General features: G+C 36.9%; 1 protein-coding gene across 3 annotated transcripts in view; it reads right to left on the bottom strand.

The window, feature by feature from the left end:
- LOC133521576 (serine/threonine-protein kinase NLK) overlaps nucleotides 1-15,169 on the bottom strand; it is a 144,010-nt gene extending 128,841 nt beyond the window's left edge. The window contains exon 1 of one of the 3 annotated variants that reach the window (XR_009799916.1): nucleotides 14,366-15,074. Coding sequence is in view for 2 of the 3 variants with exons in the window: in XM_061856611.1 (XP_061712595.1) it covers nucleotides 14,366-14,562 (197 nt within the window). In the remaining variant the exon portion in view is untranslated. Of the gene's footprint in view, nucleotides 1-14,365 lie in introns of all 3 variants that reach the window. The other 2 variants (XM_061856611.1, XM_061856610.1) reach the window with 2 other exon arrangements.
- Nucleotides 15,170-24,243: the final 9,074 nt, after the last annotated feature.

Here is a 24,243-nt window from a genome sequence, read left to right as displayed (position 1 = left end):
AAATGTAGTTAAGATTATCACCTATACACCACCATATTACAATCAATAGTTATAACCGAGCAAAGCCCAGGTACTTGACAGAAGGAAGTAGCTGAATATTTTAGTATTTCGACAGTGACAGTCATATTTGTCTATATTTTACTAGTTGCAATACTAAAATCAATTCGGTGATATATGTCTATATTTTACTAGTTGCAATACTAAAATCAATTTGATGCATAGATTAAGTGAAATATTTACAAATCCAAAGCAACCATAACCTAATTATTTTCTCAATATTATAGATAAGTACTTATGATTATTCTAAATTCTAAGTAATAATCTTTCTTAAAAATATAAAAACTGTCAGGATGTGTTGGTATACTTGGTATTGGATTTCTTTGTTGAAGTAATGGAATTAATCTTTTCTCTTGTGCGGGCAAGTTGGTGAGAATCTAATTTTATGGAATGCTTCAGCAAATCGGCACTGATTCATTCAATAGGGCTAAATGGCGATAAGGTCTGTACCAGGCAGTAAGATAATTCAATTATGTTAAATGGCAGTTGAACATTCTATTAAATCACACTGTAAGAGAACAAGATGGTAAATATGTACAGTTCCTTTCCATTCAACTTAGATAATCTAAAAGATAAGGCAATCACTCGCCTTTTCCCACGCTACTAATACTTAGGGCGTGTTGCAAAAAGCAGAAGTAATTTACTCCTAGTTGACTTGGAAATAGCTACTGATTAAAATGTCCACAGCTTAGTTTATGTACGAGATTCGATAAGAAGTTACATATTCGCAATACCTTACCTTGCTTAAACAAGCAAATCGTTTGAATTATTATTTCACATCTGCCCTTACTAACCTTCTGTTTTGTAGATAGGTAATAAAAAACACTTCGATCGATTCTTACGTCGCGAAGTGTTGTATTAGGGTGGCGATAATAATAGCGACGAGCTTCAACAGCGCCCTAATATTGCTTCTGTACAGAGAGACTGACATGGAATTGTGAGTGAACAAATCCCCACACCTATATATAGATACAGAATAAAGTGACCGCACAGCTTTACCATGAAACGATAGCGTTAATCAACTTGATAAGCTACAATAGAGATAAGAGAACCTATTAGTTTTATATATAGTCCTCACGTAAATTTAGTAGGCCGGACTAGACGCTGTGGTGTGAAATACTATCGTCCAAACTGTTAAGAGGAAAGGTAGTCCTCATTTTCTTTTCTGGATATTAACATAAACGTTAGTACATAGTTCATTACATTGCAAGTATGCATTTACCACTGCTGCATTGTAGTTGCAATCAAATCAATTTTTAATTTGGAACCATTATGAATGAAGTTCGACCCATGTTCGACCTTATAGTTTTGACCTAATATTACGTAACCAACAAACAATCAAGGGATTTGAATGAAAGTTAATCAAAGACTTTGTACTTAGCGCCGATGGCTATTTATACGTGGCTAGCCGTGTGCTCGATGGATTTAATTTAAATCTTATTCAAGTCTCACCTTCAAAATATTTAATTGAAAATGGGGGTATTATTTATCGGCAAGACCTAAAGTACAAATTGACCGAAATATCCGTTCTAACTCGGGCATTTTGCTTTCGTATGTCCGGATGTTCTCATCTACGGGTCGCAATTCTTAACCGAATCTAGTCAAATTTTATGATCAAATTCTATGATTAAATAGATTTTTTCAGTCAATCCACGTTTTTGGATTTTTTTCAAAATGCGGTCTATAGGACCTTATATAGGATGATATATTGATTGAGTAAGATGCGTCAGATTCAAGACAATTTCATGCTTCGAATTTGACAATTAAACGAGATGGCGCTGTACAGCTCCATACATTTTGCGGTAACTCTGATTATCAAAAGTTGATGTTTGACAATTCAGTGACCGCAAAACATGGCGCAGTACAACGCCATCTGTTTTGGATGTCAAAATAAGGAGCTCATTTTTTCTAAGACTTTACCTCTCTATTACGATCAATTCTCTTTGATAGGAGGTAGTACCACCAATAGGGTCTATGGCGCTTAAGACCATTGTGAGTTCGGTGTGATAACGACTCAACGAATTAAGTACTTATTTTACACTTTTACATTTTCTAAGCTTAACGCGAGGTCTAGCCAGAGCCACTAGTGGTAGTCTGTATGAAACAACACAGCGAACTCGGCCAATACACAGCATAACATAACACAACCAGTTAAATAATCGATGGATTTAAGTTATATTAATCTTTAATTAGAATTGGTAGTTTTATTTTATGTGGCTAGAGCCTTAGCTCTACCTTAGTACTAAAGGTAAACTCTGTAGTATACTTATAACAGTATCAAGTGAATAAAATGTACCAAAGAGAAAGGCAAGTATCAATACGAACATGTTTCCCTTAAAGGACTTCTTCCTATTAACAGTGTTAGTTTAGATTAAGTACTATGTTTGGAAGTCGTTTATTATTTTGACCGCAACGATTATAAAACTTTTGTAAAATGTTTGAAGGTTAAATCAGGGGTTCCCAAAGTGTGCGCCGCGGCGCCCTGGTGCGCCGTAGAACGTAAAGAGGGGCGCCGTGAGTTCTATCATTATCCGAAACCACAAATATTCGCGGGTACCTATTTGAGCGCTCGCATCGGTAAATAATATAGCGTCGTGTCACTCTTTTTCGACCGTGATTTTAAATTTACAAGGGCGCCGTTGCAAAATACTAAACTTGTAACTGCGCCGCATGTTGAAAAAGATTGGGAACCCCTGGGTTAAATAATTAAAAACTTTGATCGTTGTTGGCTATTGTCAAAATATTAAGATCAAATTATATCTTTTAATAACGACCTAATTAAAAGCCCAATCTAATCAAAAACTAATACACCTTTGTCGATATTAAGAACGCTAATCTCTGAATTAACATCTAATTTCCGAATCTAGACTAAAATTGGCGACCGTTCAGAACCTCAGTTGTCGCTGTCGCTTTGTTCGGTCAGTAAAATTGCTCGCGAAAAAACTCAGCTAAGCAACATAATTAAGTAGGCGTACAATTAAATACCTTATTAGGCGTAAACGGTATTACCTATTTTGCAGAATTTAGTTTGGCTGCATGCACTAATCAACATTAACTTAAATAGTACCTAGTTAGTTTATTGTGAATATCATTAATTTATTGTTATAATTTTATGTACTGTTATTAATTTAAACACACTCATTAATATAATATAATACATTCATACAAACATTATTAACTATTATCTATAGTCTCAAGGCGCTCATAATCAGAACTCAACAAGACAAATCAATTGTGGATTGTCTAAATACAATGGAACGGAAGGCTTTTTCATAGAATCTGGACAATTAATCAAAATATAACAGTGAAAACGAACTAAAACGCTTAACGTAATTGAAAAAATGTTACTGCAAATATGTAGTTATAAGTAGACGGAGACACGTGCACTACAACACAAGCATGGTGGAGGTGGAGACATCCGCGCCACTGCATGTGGGCTTGGTTTGTGGCGTTTACTGCTAAATACGAGGCCAAACACAAGACCAACAATATTAACACATTATTACTTACCTCAATTATGGATATAATCACATGGCATTTGTGATTTACGTTTATTGTTAACGCGTAATATGTTGTTAATACTAATTAAGAACATATTACCCTAAATTAGAAGGACTTTTCATACATCGGGGTTTTTGATGCGGAAATGATTTCGTGTATTTATAACTTTGTTTATTGTAAAATAATTACCAAACTTTAGGAAGCGAGCTTCAAATGTGCTTAGGAATGTTAAAATAGAATCGGTTTTTAGAGTTTTTGATGTAAAATATAATCGGACTAAGTCTAAACGGGTTAAAACACCCAATGTATATGCCTTAAAAGCTACTTTTAACATAAGTTATGTAGACATAGACAGCCGGAGTTAACGATTTGGATATATTTTGCCAAAATTTTTATTATATAACTCTTTTAAACTAGAAGGTTCTAATATGTCATAAGGATAAAATAATAAAATTAGGTTTTCAACTCCGTTGATTTATGATTTCCTCAGAAAATACGCATAATAACAAATAGTTTTTGATCCATAATCCTCATTAAATTTGCAAATATGTAATAGCAAGGAAAGTTTCCTAGCTATTACATATTTGCAAATTTGTTGAATATTTCCTTAGGAAACGGTCGTATCATATTGTATGAATTGATATTCATATCTTCCAAACTGTTCGTATGTAGCTCTCCCCTTTTCGTCACACGAATGAACCAAGCCCACCCAGCTAGTGGTCAAAGGAATATAATTTTAAAACGGATACGTGTTTCATAAATAGTGTATGCTTCTCGACAGCAATATGTAACGCTTTACTACACTCACCTTTACAAAAACTAAATTTATAAAATATAATCAGCCTTCTTATAAAAACTTTAATAAATTTACTATCAGTGAAAGATAAATGAGACCGACAGTAAGACGCGACGTAAAATCGTTTACAACCCAGCCGTGATTCTGAGCGCGCCGAGTGAAACGCAAGGAGAAAGAAGCGCAAAAAATAATGTCACCGTAACGAATTTGCGTACAAATCTATTGAGAAGTCTGCTCATGACCTAGGCCACGGAAGCGTGGGCGTTGTGGGAAAAACTCAGAGTGCGTTGTCTTCTTAAAAACAGGCTACGCAATAAATTAATAACTTAACAAATTACATTATACATATACCATACATAAGTATAGTATAAGTTAAGTCTAAAATGGCGCGACATGACAGCTGCCACTTTGCGTCGGTCACACAACGAGCCACACGGGCTCCATTTGAAGCTCCTCATTATGGAGCGAAACATATTCAGCAATTTTCGACTTAAAACTGTGAGTGACCCATTTTAATATATTTAACATGTTTAAGCATCACTGAAGTTTTGTTATTTAAAAACATTCACCGCTGAGCTGCGGTCAGCGCCACCATCCATATGTTTCTCGGTATGTAGAGAAAATGCTTTGTAGTGGCAAAACTCGTGATTAGCGTAAAATAACATTAATTAATGCAGAAATTTTTGAAGAAAGTGAGCGTGTAAGAAATAAATCGAGTCGGTATAACAGGCCAATTCGAATGTACACTATGCTATCAGAATGATACCTACATGATGTATTTAGCTGTCGTGCGTATCGCTCGCGACAATACAACGTACGGACAAACGAGCGTAATGTCCGATTACTAAATGACATTAGTTAGATATCATTCTGATGCCAGTGTACGTTCGAATGAGCCTGTTATTCTTTCGTGTTACACAGGCGACTTATCTTTTAAATTACGATTTACGATGTAAGCCAATTATTGAGTTTCTGTACCTGGGCTACTAAAAACGTAAGCACTATCGGTGTATCTGACAATGAGAAGACCTCACTTCTCACTGTCAGTTATACTTTCATTTGTGATCATAAGCGAAATAACTGAATTACGAAATAAATGAAATTGCTTAAGCGGAAACCCAAAGCTTCAAAGGTAGAGATGAATTCTACCTGTGACAGTACAGTTAGCAAACAGGTAAGGGGAATGGCCGTCCCTTAGATTCGTACCCCGGTGAATAGGCAACAAATCCTTTTATTATTTACTAAAATATTACAGTCTATTATTAAGTAAATACAATGAAGTCCTGTTTCTTTGTTATTGTCCACTGATTTGCTGATGTACTTGTTAACAGAATTATAGAATGAACATTTATTGAAACCAAAGGGCTTACAGTGAATGTCGAAAATGGAAATTTCGTTATCTGCTTCTCTATCGCGCGTACCTATACACCGTGTTTTTATTTTATTTCCGTTAATTTCAAGGGTGCATTCCTGAGCTTAAATTAAGTAACTTTCACAAAGACACCAGTATTCTAATTAACTCAATTTCGATCAATAATTTATTTATATCTTATAAGGCCCTTACGAGCGTATACACTTGAAACGTAAATACTATCTCGGACGATTAATTTTCGAAATGACATTGACGTGTAACAGATTTCAATTGTTTGGCTGGATTAAATGTAATGCCCGTGTTACAACAACGCTGCAACATTTATTTACTTTTTTTTTTCAATTTTTTTTTTTTTTTTAATTAACTATGTCATTTAGTTTCCTTAAACTTACTTATATAAACGTACTTACCCATACCCCGGGAGTTAACGGAACTCAATAAAAACACGGTGTATAAGCAAGAGCAACGACACTTATTTCAAATAGCAATGAATTATATGTACATGTAATTGCGGTTAAATAAACATATAGCATGTACTTAATTGTAAAGAGAAAATGTTCTACAAAAGAGGCTTAGATCAAGTTAAGACAAAATATTCTATGCAATTATTATTGTTCGTCCAAAAAACTACGCCTGATACAAATAATAAAATTGAATCATGAAACATCGTCGGAGATGCAAATCCGCGTAACTAGCACTGGTAAAGACTGCGTATCTACACAACAGCAAACTTTACATGAGAAGCTTAAAACGTAGTAACTTTCTCGTTTTGAAGGCTTCTATTCCTTTTTAACCGACATCAAGATTTCAAAAGGAGGAGGTTATCAATTCGGATGGTACGTTTCTTTTTATGTTTGTTACTTCATAACTACGTCATTTCTGAACCGATTTTTGTCAAAACTTAGTTCTGATGATGGAACCGAGGGAACTCCTCAAATGTTAAAGGCATATATATAGTGATCTGATGATGGATTCCATGAGGAATTGAGGGTACTTCTCAACTCTTTTAAGCAAACTTATAGCCATTTTTATTATTATTTCATGCATGGTGTGAAATAATTTATTTTAAATACAGTCGAATACCCTATTGCGGGTATTTTACCAGTCAACCAGCAAATCTGAAATATGTCAAGGTGGGTGCAGTGACAAACCTCCTTTTGCCTCCTTTTCTACATAATTAGGCGTAGGACGCTGTCTTTTTAATTTCATTGTATGAAATCCAAAATCAACTATAATCTTTCTTTCACCGGTCTCCCTCATTGAAGTCGGTTTTTTTTTCTTAAAAAATATATTTTATTTACCTGATAAAAGCCTGTAGAACACATGATTCCTTAGCTAAAAACAGAACATTATATCAAACACGTACCCACATACATGTTTACGGGTGATTCTTATAGTTATCTCGAACAAAGTCAGCTTGTCCCTCAGTCCTTTAATCTTGTCAGTGGACCTATCAGTTCTTGTGTAGGATTAAACGGTAGGTACGTGGTACGTCGCAGCCTATAGGCCTTTCTCAATACCGAACTAAATTACCTCCGAAATAGGCATCTCAGTTGGACAAATTTCAGAGCCCGTTTTGTTCTAGCTGATAATAATTGAAACGTAGGTAAAGCTACTGGGAAAAGGGTTTCTATAAGTAGGCAACGAGTTGCTTTAGGATCAGTTCGCTAAATTGTAGTTTTTTTAGTTCTCTGCTGTACGAGGTTTATCAGTCCATTGGTTATGATTAGTGCAACTATACCTTACACTACTCTGATGTAACGGTTCTGCTATTGCGATCAAATCGTCGATTAAACTTCATGAGGGCCTTATCACTTTTAAGCCTTTCTGTCAGTGGTAAGTAAGTAAATATTCTTTATTGCACCAACAATTTATACATTAGTGGTCAACGTTATAAGAGTCAGACGAACCCGCCGTTAAAAATGTTATTTTAAAATAAGAGCGTAAAATCTTAAGACTGCCTTGAAAATGCGTCTATAGGCTCTATAGAAACCGAATCTTGTCCGTTTATCTTTAATCGGGCAGCCCCCTTATCGTAAGCGAAGAAGCACAATTCGGGTCCTTCTTTAACCGTGATACTTTTTGAAGGCTCTTTTCTTACCTGAGCTTGTAGTTTCATCGGGTGAACAGGCCTATATTTAAAAGGCCTAAGATATCTTTTTTTTATACCTCCAAATCACAAATCTTAAAAGAAACGCTAAAAATCCGTACGAGTCTTATGGAGTTTCGACTTGAGAGGTTTTTTAGGGTAACGAGGATTTAGGCTTATCGAGGCAAACTCAATAATAAAATTCTGAATAGCACTTTTCTCTTCGCTAATCTCATCATTATCAGCACGTTCGCGCGCACCAATCTAACAAATATTTCCCGGCGAGTATTAAAAATCTAGAAGCTAGTCATTTAGAACATTGTATATTAGGTTTTGAATTAATACAAGACTTATATATATAGGTATATGTGTTTGTGTTTATTATTCTTCATATTTAACTCCTGTTAACTTTTGTATGAGTTCTACATTTCCCGCTGCCCAAAAGTTGTCTAGAAGAGACAGCTTTTTAGCGATAGAACCGTCTGTTATTACAGAGTTCTGTTTTCCTTTAAAATTTCTTAGCAGTTTTACATGTAATATGTATTTTATTGGTGCAATAAGTAATATTTACTTACTTACATGTTGACATATTACGCAGGCAACGTCGCTTTTAGAAGGGTTAGATTCAGTCACCAATAAGCATGAATACCTATATATAAGCGTACTCCATTATAAAAACCCTATTTGCTAATCTCATCACGCCCTATCATCTTGAGTGGGCCCGGATCAAACAGATATGTCCCGCTGATAGGTATTTATTTACTAACTAAATGAACTTAGACAATTGGAACATATTATACAGGCAATGTCGCTCTGGGACGGAGTCTGCATTTGCACTACATTAGCGAGCTCCATAATAAAATTCTTGCTAATCTCATTAGGGCCCCATCATCTCGTGCGCACGGTGCCCGGATCAAACAGAAGTCCCGGAGCCGCATTCAGATTTTTTAAATCTGTTATCCATTTGATATTGCATCTCGCATCGAGCTCAATACACTGAGAGTAATGTCACATCAGATCAAGAACATATTTTTAAAATCTAAATACCGCACCCAGCACTAGGTCTTCTAACTAAATTAATTACCCAGAGGGCTGATTGATCGGGCGGTTGTGGGCGACCGGCTATTTGTAAATGGAAACTTTTGTCGAAACCCAGTTTCTGCAAGTTTAAAGTTGGCAAGAAGGTATTATTAGTTATGGGATTTGGGAAAACATAACTAATAAACGGAGCCCCATTAGGAAACTTACGAGGTTAGCTATTTTAGTTTGATACCTGGAGCGCGGCGGCTAGCGAATTTTTCCTCTACTTATTTTAAACTTCTCTGCACTGTTACGATTTCCATGATTACGGCACTGTGTTTTTTTTTTTGTTATATTTATGTCCCCTTTTACTGGTACTCTTTCTAGCAGCTATAACTATCGCGATGACGTTCCGCTTCGTGGTTCAAATGTAGATCTAGATCGTCTGAAGCACTACCATAAAATTAAAGGCAGGTCACTGATACATATATAGCGGCCTTTGTACTTGACAAAAAAGTGCGGTTTACGGCAAATGATAGAAAAAGACTTTTTCTATATGATCAAATTTGGTATAAATCAAGCAATGCTAGATTAATTTCTGCTATTTAATTTAAAAAAAACATAGACTGAATAAATGTTGTTAAATGATCGAATAATGAGAATGACAGAAAGTATATTTACGTCTGCCAAAAGCGGCGCCTTTATAGGACTAAATTATCAAAAAGTTTATTTCATTCACATAAGCTTTGGAGAATCGATCTAAATAAGCTAAAAAGTCACCGATCTTCGTTTGGTTACGCACGGCTGCCCTAAAAAGCGACATAAAACCAGTCCTGACCTTTTTGTACATTCAAAGCAGCTATAGGTCTTGTTCACGCCGGGAGCATTAGCTGCTTTAGTTCAATCAATAACACCTACGCAGGGCAGGATGATCGATTCCCAAACGCCACCCGACCACAGGTAATTCATATTTTTTATAGATTTTCTGATGTTTTCAAAATAAACTTCGCATTTTAGAATGATATGAATGGTAAGTACTACTATAGTGGAGTTTTTATTTATTCAAGTTTTTGTATAACGAAACGTCTCCCTACCTCGCCTCAGATTTTATCACGATTTTAGACAAAGCTAGACGTTTTGGTGTTTAATTATGGCCTTGACTTCCTACGTAACCGCGTAACACGATTGCAGTGGCGGTCACTGGCAAGAAATTACGAAACCTAGTCATTACAAGCGAAGATGAACACGAGGGAGCAACCATATTGTGCACGACCCAAATGATCCTCCATTCTTTTTGTCGAAACACACAAATACAAAGCCGTGTTCGAATAAATTAACTAAAAGACAGAATAGGTATAACTAAAATGTTAATGTTAAAAGAAGCCCTAATTTGCATTCAACGGACGGGAGCGCGGTCTCCGGGTCTGGTTTAGGGCCCTCGGCCGATCGCTCGGTATAATCAGGCGCGCTCCCCTCGTCGCGGTCGTTCACACACAATCGACGCGCCAAGCGCCATCGGAGCCCTACCTACGCACGACGACTCAACACAAAGCACCCACCCATACCCACCTAACAACCCCCGCTGCACTGCTTCAGCTACAAACTACTTCTCGCTATATGCTATAAACTCCAACACGACGCAGTAAAGTCCAATATCGAATGGGCCGTGAACACGCAGGCGTTGCATTAATCTTGATAACAGAAGTAGTGGCGTATAAAATAGAAACTTAATGTGGAGGAATAAAGTGGAGAGTCTATTGAAGGCAGCCGCGGTCGCTAGGTACGCGCAATGTGCACTCGATTGCGGGAAACATGAATATTGAAAACCGCTCTTATGTCGTTCACGCTAGATCAAATACACGTCAACGCCCGATGCAAACACCACGTGTTTACAAAGGCAATTGCAGATTACAAGCGTAGTGCACGTTTCTATCGCGACGAAAGTAAGTTTTGGACACGTGTAGACAACTTTTACGTTGTCGTGAAGTTTTAAAAACCAGTGTTTTTGGAAGAGCTCAAAATGATGGATCGTTAAGATGCTCTTTTATGTCCTGGAATGCGAAATGGAGAAACAGCGGGCAAAAAATATTAAACCACGATTTTGTTCACCGATAGTGACGCCAACGCTCTACCGAAAACCATTCATTTTAGCAATAAACGAGATCGCTTGTTCCCAGCGAAATAAAAGAGATGTTAAAACGCGACCACGATTTTTCTTACGTCTTAACGAGCAACTCGTGTTCAGACGTTGTAAACTTGTACAGCGGACGGCCAACGGGCTAACAATGCCCACAATTCCGTCATGAAGACGAGATTGATATATGTAATTGGCTGTAGTAGAACCTAACAAGCAAACAACCTAAAAGTTTAAACATCATTATTATCATTATTTAATCCTTAGTGCTGGACTGCAGGGTTTCACCATGTTTGCAGAGCAAGGTTGACTTGGGGTAATTAGGGTTCATTCAGCACAACCACATATATTATTATTCCTTATTAGGCATATTCTATCATTAAGGACGCGACATAATTTAGTGACGTATGAACTTCTAGGAATGGTACTTCCTAGCCTAGAACCCAACTTCACTAAGAATGTTAAGTAGGTACTTAATCCATAGATAGCATATCGATTTCACGTTTTCTACCCAGTGCTGTCAGGGTCCGACCGCTATGCTTGCTTACGCATCTGGTGTGACGTGTGACTGTGAATTCTCTCTGTGTGGTCTTAAAATGGCAATTAAGTATTCAAAGGCATAATAATAATATTATAAGGTATAGAATAGATATTTTATTACAAAGAGCAACACGAATAATTAGGTCAATTTTGCAAGGTATTGAGGGCTACCGTTTTTGTGCTCACCAGTTGGCGCCACCGTAGATGGTGGTCCAGAAAAACAGCTCTCAGCGCCCTAGCGGCGAAATTAAACGCGTTAGCCCTGATTGGGTTGGGATTCAAAGGCACATATAGGTAGGTAACGTACTTACAGTCAAGTCAACAGTACCGCATGAAACAACGCGCCAAAAATATCTACCACCCTCGAATACTTTTCCAAATAAAGATATCCATATAGGTATCGTGTCAGTCGGCGTTCAAAAGTATCTGCAACCGTTTAATTGTTACAGAGACATATCTCTTTTTGTTAAGCTATCAGAGAATGACTTTTGACGCATATTCTGATACGCTGCTGATTGTACCTATCTATAAAATATTCGTCCAGCTAACAAAGCGGACGAAAAGACAATGACCACTGTCCGTGCACGTTTCTGCTTACAAAAGACAAATGCATTAAGAACTATAGAACTTCATACATCCTTTGTCTTTTGTTTCCCTGTAGATTTGGCGCACGAGATATTTGCAACCTTGTCAACGTTCGAAAGTGCTAATTTCAACATTATGAATAGGAATAATTTACTAACGTGTATGCGGTTTCGTCGGGTTATTATTTGCCGTTGCCTAACGTCTTTTAAATGTTTACCCTATTCCCTATATTCACCAGACTTGGCCCTCGACTTCCACCTGCCCCCAAATTTTAAAGTGGCTAGGTGGACATTTGCAATCTTGTCAGCTCAGTGCTCAGATCGATCAACATCATGAATAGGTAATTTACTAATCGAGTTGAAATGTGTCGAATGCGCTTTCGTCGGGTTATTGTGAGCGCGACAATGAGTGGTGGTCCCGTGAGCGACGTTAACAGCAATGACATTTATAGATCTTATGAAGTTGCAATAAGGTATACGTATGATCAGTTATTATAATTGTGGCTTTGGTATTATAATGGGCTGCTTGTCTGTTGTCGGGGCCTTCTGATGTCCTGGTTACGGTCGCCATTAGATGCACTAGGCTATTGAATTTAGTAGGACAGATGAATTATTGTAGACATTAAAAAGAAGCCACAGTAGGTACAGTTAAAATGGCAGTTATTCTGTGGGTATAATATCAGAGCGTTTTCAATGTAGGCATGTTTTTATATACCACGTCAATAGCACTAGCAAAGCCGTATGCTTATACGGCTCCTAATGGTAAGCAGTTGCCGTAGCCTATGGACGCCTAGAACTACAGGCGTGTTATATGCGCGCTGCTGACCCAGAGATCAGTTTCTTGGACACATTCTGCTATACAGTGAAAAATGTTGTTAAATAAATAAAGCAGTTATAACAAGCTGAAATTTAATTTGTAACCACTCTAAAAACAAAAAATAGTATTTAATATGTATATCTATGTGAGAACAGGGCATACATTTATAATATGCTTTGAAATCACAAATCTGGAGAATAATGACTGAATTACTTATATGAAAGTGTTATCATACCTATATCTCTTCAAGTGACATATGTAGTTTTTCAATTATTTGAATTTTGATTTTATTTCAATTAATCAAATTTGAAATTTAAATGACATAATCGGTCAGGAGTCAACGGCCTTCCACTCCAAGGTTTATGTAGGTAAATAAAGTAGACAGGCATTATAACCAATTTAAAAATAATAGCAGCTTTTATGATAAATCTTCTAACCTCTAGCCGCCCAGAGGGTTATAAAAAGGTCTTCCATTTGAATCTTTATTTTGACATACCAAAATTGCATTTGCCTGTTCAAGTTTTGATTGGTCGGTTAAGCAAATTTCTCTGTTTCACAAAGTCTGAGTAAGGTATTGGATAGCTAATTAACAAATAAATTAACTTCCAGATAAAACTTCCTGTAAAACTTAGCACATTATGTACCAGTTAAGTTTATTTGAAGATTGTGAAATGTCAACAATTACTTTACAGATAAGTGGCAAGCAGCTTATTCAGGACTTACTTGGACATTGTTAACTAGGCCCTCTAATGCCCCGGGTAAGAATAAAAACCTATTGTTTCGAATTTGAGACACAAATTAGAATATGTGGCCAATTAAATGTAGGGATGTCTCAATTTGTCAACTTTTGGATACCTATGCTTATACTGCATATATTTAAGATTATGTGAATAGCTTTTTTTTTTTACTGGCTGGTTTTTTCTCATAAAAGGTAGAAAAAGGAGCAACTGCAATTAAACACAGATATACCGGCCAGGCCAATTATATACAGACAAATATTTTAAATAAGTTGTGGTACTTACAGGAGAATACAAACAATTAAACATGCAATACCTATTAATAATATTATCAAAGTAGGTACATACCCTCAAACATTCAAATTTATCCTTGGTATATGCAACATACACATTACTTTTATTTAATATTCAAATAAAAAAGGTAAGTAATGTAAATTTGTATTGTTAAGTGTATGCTGATGATACTTTTCATACAATAGAACTCATCAGTTCCTAAGTGTACCCTACCCTATATAGCAAATATTATCATACCCTATGTGCCTCTTTGACGAAATTTAATACAAAAACAAACGTAGGCCTAAAAAAATACCACGCGAAACTTTTCAAGAGCAAATCAAATTAACACGTTTGTCAAAGGGAACTCGCGCATTTTGGTTACGGGAATTAACAAAGTAGACTCTAGGATTTAGATAACAAGGTAGGATGTGACGTGACTCACCATACGACACCGAAGGCGCCGTAGCCGATCGGCCGGTCGGGCTGAACATCCGAGGGGATGGCCGGCGTCTGGTAGTAGGGCGCCGCCGCCGCCAGGATGGCGCCCTGCGACGCGGTCGGCGTTCCGCCCTGCATCAGCGACATTGACACACTCATTGACACGCGAGAGTGCCGCGCGGGGCCGGTCACTGCCGCCATCCAACCGCTCCGCGGCGAGCCGTCACCGCAGACTCATCACAGGGACCCCACGACACCCGCACTCCGCTCCGGTCACCAGCTCGCACCCGAGATCCACGCGACGAGATCACCGGCTGCTTCTTTATTATTCATGCTCGAACGACTATGCGGGAATCACTGAACGCACACACACGACGGGATACACCAGCAGATTTCACCAGTTATTTCACACACGCAACGGTAAGTTTTCAAACGTGTACGCAAGCACAAGCTTGCTCCTTAGTTTCCAGATTACAATTTCTGGACAAAGAAGGAAACCGTGATGTATTTCCTGGCGCAACGCAAACGTCCACGCGCCACGAGAATCGAGCGAGACTGGAAGGGAACGCGAGAACGAGAGAGCAAACAACAATGGCGACGACGCGATAAACAGCTGCTCCGCTTGGCTTGAATTCGTCCGCTGAATGAAACAGAGCACTGCGCCGCGGCGAGCTTAAACAATATTTGAAAAAAATAACAAAGATGCTGTCGTGCCTACGCCAAGAAAAAAATGAATTTTTGAATGTTTATTTAAGACGGCTATAGTACTGACATTTTCTTAAAGTAACTAAATATTCTGTATATAAAAATATAATATTTCACGAAGTCTGCTCATCCTATGTCAAAAAAATATTCTAACATGACTAGTTTAACATGAGATTTCTTAAGGGTCCTATTTTTAAACTATAGTTTGACCAGGGACTGTCTTATTTCAAATAAAATAGTTTTTTTTCTTCTACTTTACTGACAAATTTTGATTGCCAGAATAGTCTCTTTTTCTGGGTGTAGTACTTGCGTCACCTTTTTTTACGTACCGGTAGTTTTGATTTCTCTTGATTTTGTTTCTAAAATCTTTTGGCTTTTACGTTAAGCCTTTGTAGGCAATATTAAGTTCTTAATTAAAACAATAAATATTACTTTGCTAATCCGCCGAAAACCCGCACTTCTGCATAAAAAAGGAAAAAAGTCCGACATAAATAACTATAGGCCTGTTAGCCTAATATCCCATTTATATTAATTGTTTATTAAAATCATAGATAATAGAATTGCCCCACTGCTGGACAAACACCAGCCACCCAAACAGGCCGGGTTTCGACCCAGTTTTGCCACCACTGACCACCGGCACACTCTAAATCAAATAATAGAAAAGTCCAACGAGTTGAAGGTCCCTCTATAATCTCTATATCTTGCTTTTGTTGATTATAGCAAAGCATTCGACAGCGTCAAACACTCCGCTATATTATCCGCTATGCAGAATCAGGGTATACTCAACAGTATTTAGAAGAACAGTACAGCTAGTATTAAATTGCACGCACCCGGCCCCGTATTCAATTATCTCCGAAATTGTTCACCAGTTGTCTTCAAAAAATATTTCAAAAGCTGGCGGTCTCATGGGAGACGATGGGTATTGGAGTTGGCCGCAGGGGGTTAAAAAACCTGAGCTTTGCTGACGACATAGTCCTCTTTTCTCATACATCATCAACTCATCACATCTGCAACAAATGCTGCAAGATCTCAGCGCAGCGAGCCTTGAGGTTGGACTTACAATGAATGAGCGTAAACTCAGTTGATGACCAATCAATCTAAACAAAGGTAAGTGGTACGTGGGCAGGATATACAATATGTCGATGTATACTTACTTGGGCCAGATAACATCCTTCGAGAACAGGCAGTCCATAGAAATCGATAGATAGAAGTATCAAGAACGCCTGGAAGAGCTTCTGGTCCATGAAAGCTCTAATGAAGGGCGACCTTCCTTTGTGTCTGAAGCGCAAACTCCTCAACATGTGCATCCTGCCTATCCTAACCTACGGTACTCAAACTTGGTCATTAACTGAGGCTCTAAAGTCGAAACTCAAGGTTTGCCAGCGAGCCATGGAGCGTAGTATATTAGGTGTTCGTAGAACTGATCGAATCAGAAACACGGAACTACGCCCCAGAACTCGAGTTGTAGATGTAGGCGTCAAGACCGTCAAGCTCAAGTGGGACTGGGCTGGACATGTCTGCCGTATGCACCCGGAAAGGTGGGCCAAAATGGTTACTGGGATCCACGAAACGGGGACGGGGGGACGGGGTACAGGCAGACCGAAAAGGAGATGGACGACTTGGACGCATTCTATCCAAAATGGTGGGAAAATACCGACAACAGGGTCGAGTGGAGAAAACGAGGGGAGGTCTTTGCCCAGCAGTGGGACACCCTAAGTTAGTAAATATTGTTTATTGCACCAACAATTATACATTTATTAGTAGGCTAACAAAAAAAAACCGCGGAAATCAGCAATATTAAGTTATTATCCCAAAAATAATAACATACTAGTGGCTCAGTGAGCTCTAGACCTCGCGTTAAGCTTAGAAAATGTTAAAGTGAAAAATACTTAGTTCGTTGAGTCGTTATCACGGTGAACTCACATTGGTTTGAAGCGCCATAGACGCCATTGGCGCCTATTAAATTACTTATTTCCGCCAATTTCCGCATTTTGAATAAATTGCAAAAACTGGATCGAGAAAAATCATGGTTCCAAAATTTCACGAGAATCGGTTAAGAATTGCGACCTGTAGAGGAGAACATCGGGACATACGAAAGCCCAAGCACAAGCAAGCAAGAAAGAAAGCAATGCCCAAGTTAAAACGGACACCTTCGTTAACGCTTCGGTCAACAATAGCGATCCAAAGAAAATCTGTTATGATTTCCGTATAAATGGAAATTAACTTGCACCTGCTTCCAAATCTGAAAACGTGGCTAAGTGGGCCAAAACATTACTCAAACTTTGAAGTCATAGAAGCTTTAGATGGGTATCTTGAGAGACTGATCTGTAGTGTTTTGTGCCTTATTTATAACTCCTGAAGTGGGGACTGCAGTCTCAAATTTACAATTTACCTTAGCGTCATTTATAAAAACCGATAAAATATTATGATTTGCTATCCGCAGTACCCGAAATCCTGTTTTTGAAACCGCAAAGGGCTCTTGCATTTGTGGCTACAAATGTTGGTTTTAATCAAGTTTTAATGGTCTTATATCTGTTCCTTTTTGTGAGTCACCTTTAGATCACCAATTGTATGTACCTTTCAAACGGTTCCTTTTCTCTACTGCGGACTTCTGCAGCTTGCTAGCCGTGGTGTAGCGATCCAATAATTATGTAATACGTTGATTCAGCTTGTTTTTTAGTAATACCTTCATTTAATCTCAAAAATATTTGAGTACATGGCACAATTTGACTCCTGTGTTTGTGAATTAGTGGCAGCAACCTCTGACCAAACTCAAGCTCAAAAAAGAATCCTTTATGAAACTTACACATTTTACAATTGTAAGTAACAAATTTCGCATTTCTTTGGCGAACGTTTTTCAAAACCATTTCAATTATTATACAAAACAACTTCACATAACTTGAACTGTATATAACTACTGTCTAAAAGGAATGTAGCAAAGTTATGTTTTTGGGCATACTCACCCATGCTTACCTTCGCACCAAAAATTTTTCAATTTGCCGCTTTTTTTCTCCTGACGGAAATGGCTTGACAGACTGTAATGTAATTTTAAGTAAGTAGTAATTTTAGAGCCGATTTTCAGTCCCCAGTGAAACAAACGGATAGTATTTATTCCATTGATATCAAGATTTCCATGTGTCATTCTCATAACTTAATTCGTTGGAATAGTTATCTGATGAGTTAAATGGTAACCGGACCTTAATGTATAAATAAATATATTATAATAAATTCGTATCATAACTCAGGAATGGGCTTCCTAAAAAACAATTTATAGAATTTCCAGCTAAGAAGTGTTTGAATCAGACTTCTTTCCTTCTTTGAACTTAAGTGACCGGCGCACAGGCCGCACGTACTCGAAATAGAGCGCCACCTACCGATAATTTTAAAACCAAATTTGATAGTATCGTTGCCATGGTGATATGCAGTTAGTGTTCCGCGCTGAATTTGAAAAAATTGGGTAAAAAAATGGGTAAAAAGTAAAAACGTAAAAATCGTTGGTTTATTTTCTTAACAAAATCCACTTGATGATGACAAAAAAGATATAAGATATCTAGCTAACCATATCCGACACGAAAAAGGTCCGAACTTAAAATAAATTAGGCTTGAAAAGTTTGACTCTTAAGTCTTCATTTCATACATCTCGGGCACGGTAGTGCCCCCACCAAGACGAACAAATAAAGACGGGGGCACTACATACCTTTTCTTGTACCGCTTCGTCTCATTTTCAAACCCTCATAGCTTCGTCCCAGATCCAGATAACACCAAAGAGCTCAAGAACTAAGCGTGAGCGAGACGGCAGACGTGCCAGGGATCGCAGATGTCATGTTTTTACTCGCGCTTACGCTCAGTAAGAGTGAAAGAAGAACTGAAAAAACACGAACTTACTGGACCTTAGATTTTATCAATTCCTCTAAAATATGACGACTTGGCACTAACTCACGGATTATATGACCTGTGCTCACGAACACAAAATCAAGGGTAAGTATTTCCCGATTTCCTAGAAATTGGGAATGGAGCTCAGAATTTATATCCAAAAACATGAAAATCAAGAAATCTTTAACGTTCACCCTCCCACCCCCTATATACAAAGTGTTTGTCTACGTATAGTAGAGCCGTTAACCACGTATAGTACGACGAATTTTATCGACAAATTGGGGGTAACAAATAATCTTAGGGGCTTAGCTTCTCCTGAGATCTGAGGGCCTACCACGAACACCCGAAGTTAAATTAGGAAGTTAGAATGACCGGAAAAGATGCTCTGATAACTTTTTTACAGCAAGTGATGAGTCTTGGCCGCCAATTTTACATGAAATGTTTTTGGTGGGATTTTAATTATTTCCTACCAATTCTTCCTCGATTTGACGACCGGTTTGGCCTAGTGGGTAGTGACCCTGCCTACGAAGCTGATGGTCCCGGGTTCAAATCCTGGTAAGGGCATTTATTCGTGTGATGAGCATGGATATTTGTTCCCGAGTCATGGGTGTTTTCTATGTATTTAAGGATTTATAAGTATTTATATATTATATATATCGTTGTCTAAGTACCCTCAACACAAGCCTTATTGATCTTACTGTGGGACTTAGTCAATTTGTGTAATAATGTCCTATAATATTTATTATTATTTATTAAATAGATTGCCTAGTAAATTGCATATGATTACTACGGACAGAAAATTGTATTTTGTTTTCCTTTTTTTGATATTTAATCGTATGCTATATCAAATGAAAGCTTATTTTATGTATAATCTAACTTTAATAGACTGCTTTATTAAAAATTTGGGCCAGTCCATGGTTGCCTAGATTTTATATAAAAATCGGTTAAGCTAATCCGGTTTTGCCATTTTGACTTTGGTACCCTAAATAGTAGATTGCTAACCAAGAGATGAAAGGCAGTCATTTAAGTCGAGGTAATTTCGCCATTAGTCCGAGACTGAAATTGTGCCTTTCACCCGAGTTAAACGACACTCTACTTATCATTTTGAATACGAGAAAAGTAAAATACTTACATGTGTATTCAAACAAACATGACTAAGTATAAACTTAGGTACCATAGTTAGGCACATAGTTTTTCTGGAGGGTACTTTCAATTAACAATTTAGATAAAAGTATTGTTATTTATGGAATGAGGAGTTAAATATCAGGATGCGTAGCCAACATGCCAATCGTTTACACTCCGTAGCGAACGGAACGCTATTGTCACGTCGTACGGCGACTACGGCGGCCTTTGTACGGAACCCTCGGTGCGCTAGTAAAATGAACTTGCACTTAACCGGTTTTTTATTTTCATTGGCGTTTGTCGATGTACTATTATTGCACCTGTACCTTAACATACATGTGGATCAAATCGGCAAATTTTGTTGTTGTTGGTCTTTGATTTGATAGGGTGCGCGAATAAGAGGTATACACTTTGTTAACCGCCTTCAAAAAGAAAGTAGGTTCTCAGTTTGACCCGGCACCTACTTCAAAAACTAAGTAATTACCAGGATGGTTATTAATTTTCTTATTATTAGGTATTAATTACTTTTTGGCAGAAAATTGCTTTACGACGGACAAGGATAGGGGTGGGGTATATAAAAATTATTTTACAGTAGGTTGTACATATGGTGCTACTTTTCCGCACTAGTACGTAAATTAGCACATGTAACTATGTCGAAAATTTAAAGGGTCATATATACTGTAAAACGTAGTACGATACATGACTACATGTGCGAATATGTAATTCGCAACTCGTGTCGATTTAAAACGCTCCCTTCGGTCGTGTTTTAATTTATCACCACTCGCTACGAATTTCCTATTTTTCGCACTTGTATCGTAAATAACTATTGTACTTTTCAGTAGATGGGTTTTTTGAAGGCGGTTCGGTTCCATTAAAAAAAAAATGAAATTAAGTTCATATTTTGGTTTTGCTTATGTTTTTAATAATTTTTTTTTCACTACATTAAATGCAAGAATTATAAAATATTTTTTCATAAATATATTATTCACGGTTGGCAATTATATACGGAAGATAATTTCTGCCAGTAAGCGTTTTTTTTCTCAAATGTTTGTGTTGTTTAAAACACGTCGTTTGCTCGATTAATTTCGGGAAACAGTGACAGTGATTAGCACCCAAATTCCCCAAATTTTGCAGTCCCTGACATATTTCAGTGGGCCATCTAAAATTACGTGTCTATGCTAACGAGCTGATGAAATTTAAACAGTTAAAACCGACCGTCCAATACTAATTTACTAAGATAACGCCAAAAATGTGCGTAAATGTGCTGAAAATTTCGATGATAAGGGTTCACATTTGCCTACTGTTAGTGGTGGTTATTTGTCAGACATTATGTTCCGCATGTATTTGCCAACCCTGAGTAATATATTTTTAAAATAATACTTAATAATCTTTTAACCCTTTTCCAGGCATAGTACGATTTATCGACCACGTACGCGACAATAGAATTTCAACCTTAGCTATCCGATTTAAGATTCAAATTAGACTGCATTTTCGGAAAATGTGACTTGTCTTCAAATGAATCATCAAAGCTGGATTTACTGGAATATATTTGAATTTTTTGGGAAAACCTTGTAGATTGGTGCGGCATGGAAAAGGGTTAACTTATTATAGTGCATGATCACTGCGTATGCTGTCAAAATCGTTGCAGACTTATCTTGGTCTAACTCAATTTTTTTTTTTGCCTTATTATACTATGATTCCTCAGATTGTAATCTTACTAATAAACAATTATTTTTTCAGTAGTTTTGTCAGAAATTAATGCGGGGGTGAGGAATTAATAAATAATAGTCACTTTAATAAATATCAATTATATTATCACAGAGAATCACATTGTGTCATACAACATATTTACGTGGCTAGTACAAAATTTCCTTATCCCGATTTATGTCAGAGTTCATGTATAGTAAATACCTAAAAGTTATAAAACAAAATGGAAACACCACTACAAAATACAATCTTTATTCAGGGTTAGATTCTATCTAAATGTAGTTTGTTTAATGGATACTATATACATAGAGCTTCGAAACTTGCTAATATAATCGCCATCAGATAAAGGCCAAGGGGAGGGGGAGAGACATACATTTAGTTAGAAATTTTATTCTCTAGGGGGCGGGGGGCAGCTGCCCCATCTGTCCCCCCCCTTGGCGACGCCCTTGGAACCTTGTTCACAAATAACTGAACAAAACCACTATTATCAAGTCGTTACAGTTCATGTTCAGATATTTTTGAGCACTTGGGCCGCTCCGATGTATCTGATAGCGACTGCACATATAGTTGCGATATTAATTGCGATGGAGTTAGAGATATACAATATCGTAGTCATATGATAAGGTCTGGCATAAAAATAAATTGCACTAATGTAAGGAAATTAACGAGTTAAATTTATTCAGTATAATTAACAAATCGTATATGTATTTTTACAGTACATATGGTGCTACTTTACCCTACTTTGTCGAAAGTTTAAAGCGCCATATGTACTGTAAAACATTGTACGATACATGTGCGAATAAGTAATTTGCAATTCGTGTCGATTTAAAACACTGCCTTCGGTCGTGTTTTAATTTATCACCACTCCTTACGAATTCCCTATTTTTCACACTTTTATCGTAATGTACTATTATAGTATAATAAACTAAAATCCATATGTCCTTGACAAGATGTTATAATGGTATTATTTTAAACTTAATACGCGATTAAGTCCTGTTCTATAATTGAATAATGATATTATTGCACGTTTGATGTTTATTGCGCTGCAGTCGGCCGCGGTGAGCATAGCGGCATAATAGCGTATGATTTTAGTTGAAGAAAAAGAATAATTAACCATGCCGAGCAAGGGCGTTGCCAGGGGGGAGCAGAGGGGGGCTGCTCCCCTACCCCTCCTGGGTTTAAAACAAATGCTATGTTGAAGAAAGCACGTTAGATAATTTACACATAGATAACCAAATTCCATACCCATCATACCAGATAACTTCCACGGCAGAAAATATTATGAACATTATACATATGATCTAGGTGCCTATAGGACTGTTTTCTAACAAATTTCATATTTATTTCCAAAAATAATTACATAACTAAAAATAGGATTCAATTCCATTATTTTCCGATACCTATTGCACATAAAAATAAACTTGTAATTATTTTTAAAATACCTAAAATGACATTATTGTCTATGTACACAAGTTATACAGACGGGTTGACTTCGTATTTATTTTATATATAGAAACATTCATTATTATAACACGCACACACATTATACAGTAACTAATTCATGACAGTAATCTAATATTAAGTAAGAACTAACATACCTAACAGATACAGTATAAATAATTCGTATCAGTAATATTAGGCTTCATACATAACAAAGTTAAAGTTCCCCTCCATTTTCTTTCGTAGAATGTATTATTCTTAAGAATTTTTATTTATATTTTTTGTCGGGATTTTTCAATCGTATAGAAGCGAATCCGAAAAATAAAAATCCTGTAACACGTAAAAAAGATTCTACGTGGCGGTAATCAGTAACACAGAACCAAGCAACTCATTTTTGACTGGGGATAGTGTAGGGCGCATGGCACACTGCATCCGATTCGCACGTCGCTCCGTTGTTTGAGCGAGACAACGCTATTATTATTGCGACATTCCGCTTGCACGTCACGAGCGAATCGGATGCAGTGTGCTAAGCATCTAGAACAAATTGTAGTTAATATCAGACTCAAAACTCATCATCAGACTGAAAAGTCGAATCAGTTACTTTTTGAAAATGAAAAAAAAAATGCCATATTCTTTTTTCGGTAGTGAATCTTAGCCGCAATGGCTTTGCTTTTAAAATTGTCGAAGTGCAAAATTGTTTCGTTCTATGTTGTTTTAAATGGTAATAGTTATTAATGTAAATAATGTACTTAAGTTAAAGTCTATGCAACAAGTATACATTACAAACAAAATATTTTCAAAGTTGTGTTCAAGTATTATATTTTGCAATGCATCTGTTGTGTTGCATATAGCGTATACATATACTTATTTATCAACACCCAAAGTAAAAATTATACTAATATGTTTTAAATTATTCAAATCAATTCCCTGCATTATGTAAACGTGACTAAACATAATTAATACAGATAGGAGAAAACATAGCTAGTATTTTATAACAATGTATTTGTATCGGATTTCAAATTCACACTCATACCC

The sequence above is a fragment of the Cydia pomonella genome, chromosome 9, assembly GCF_033807575.1.
Source record: "Cydia pomonella isolate Wapato2018A chromosome 9, ilCydPomo1, whole genome shotgun sequence".
Taxonomy (NCBI): domain Eukaryota; kingdom Metazoa; phylum Arthropoda; class Insecta; order Lepidoptera; family Tortricidae; genus Cydia; species Cydia pomonella.
This window is presented reverse-complemented; position numbering and strand designations above follow the sequence as displayed.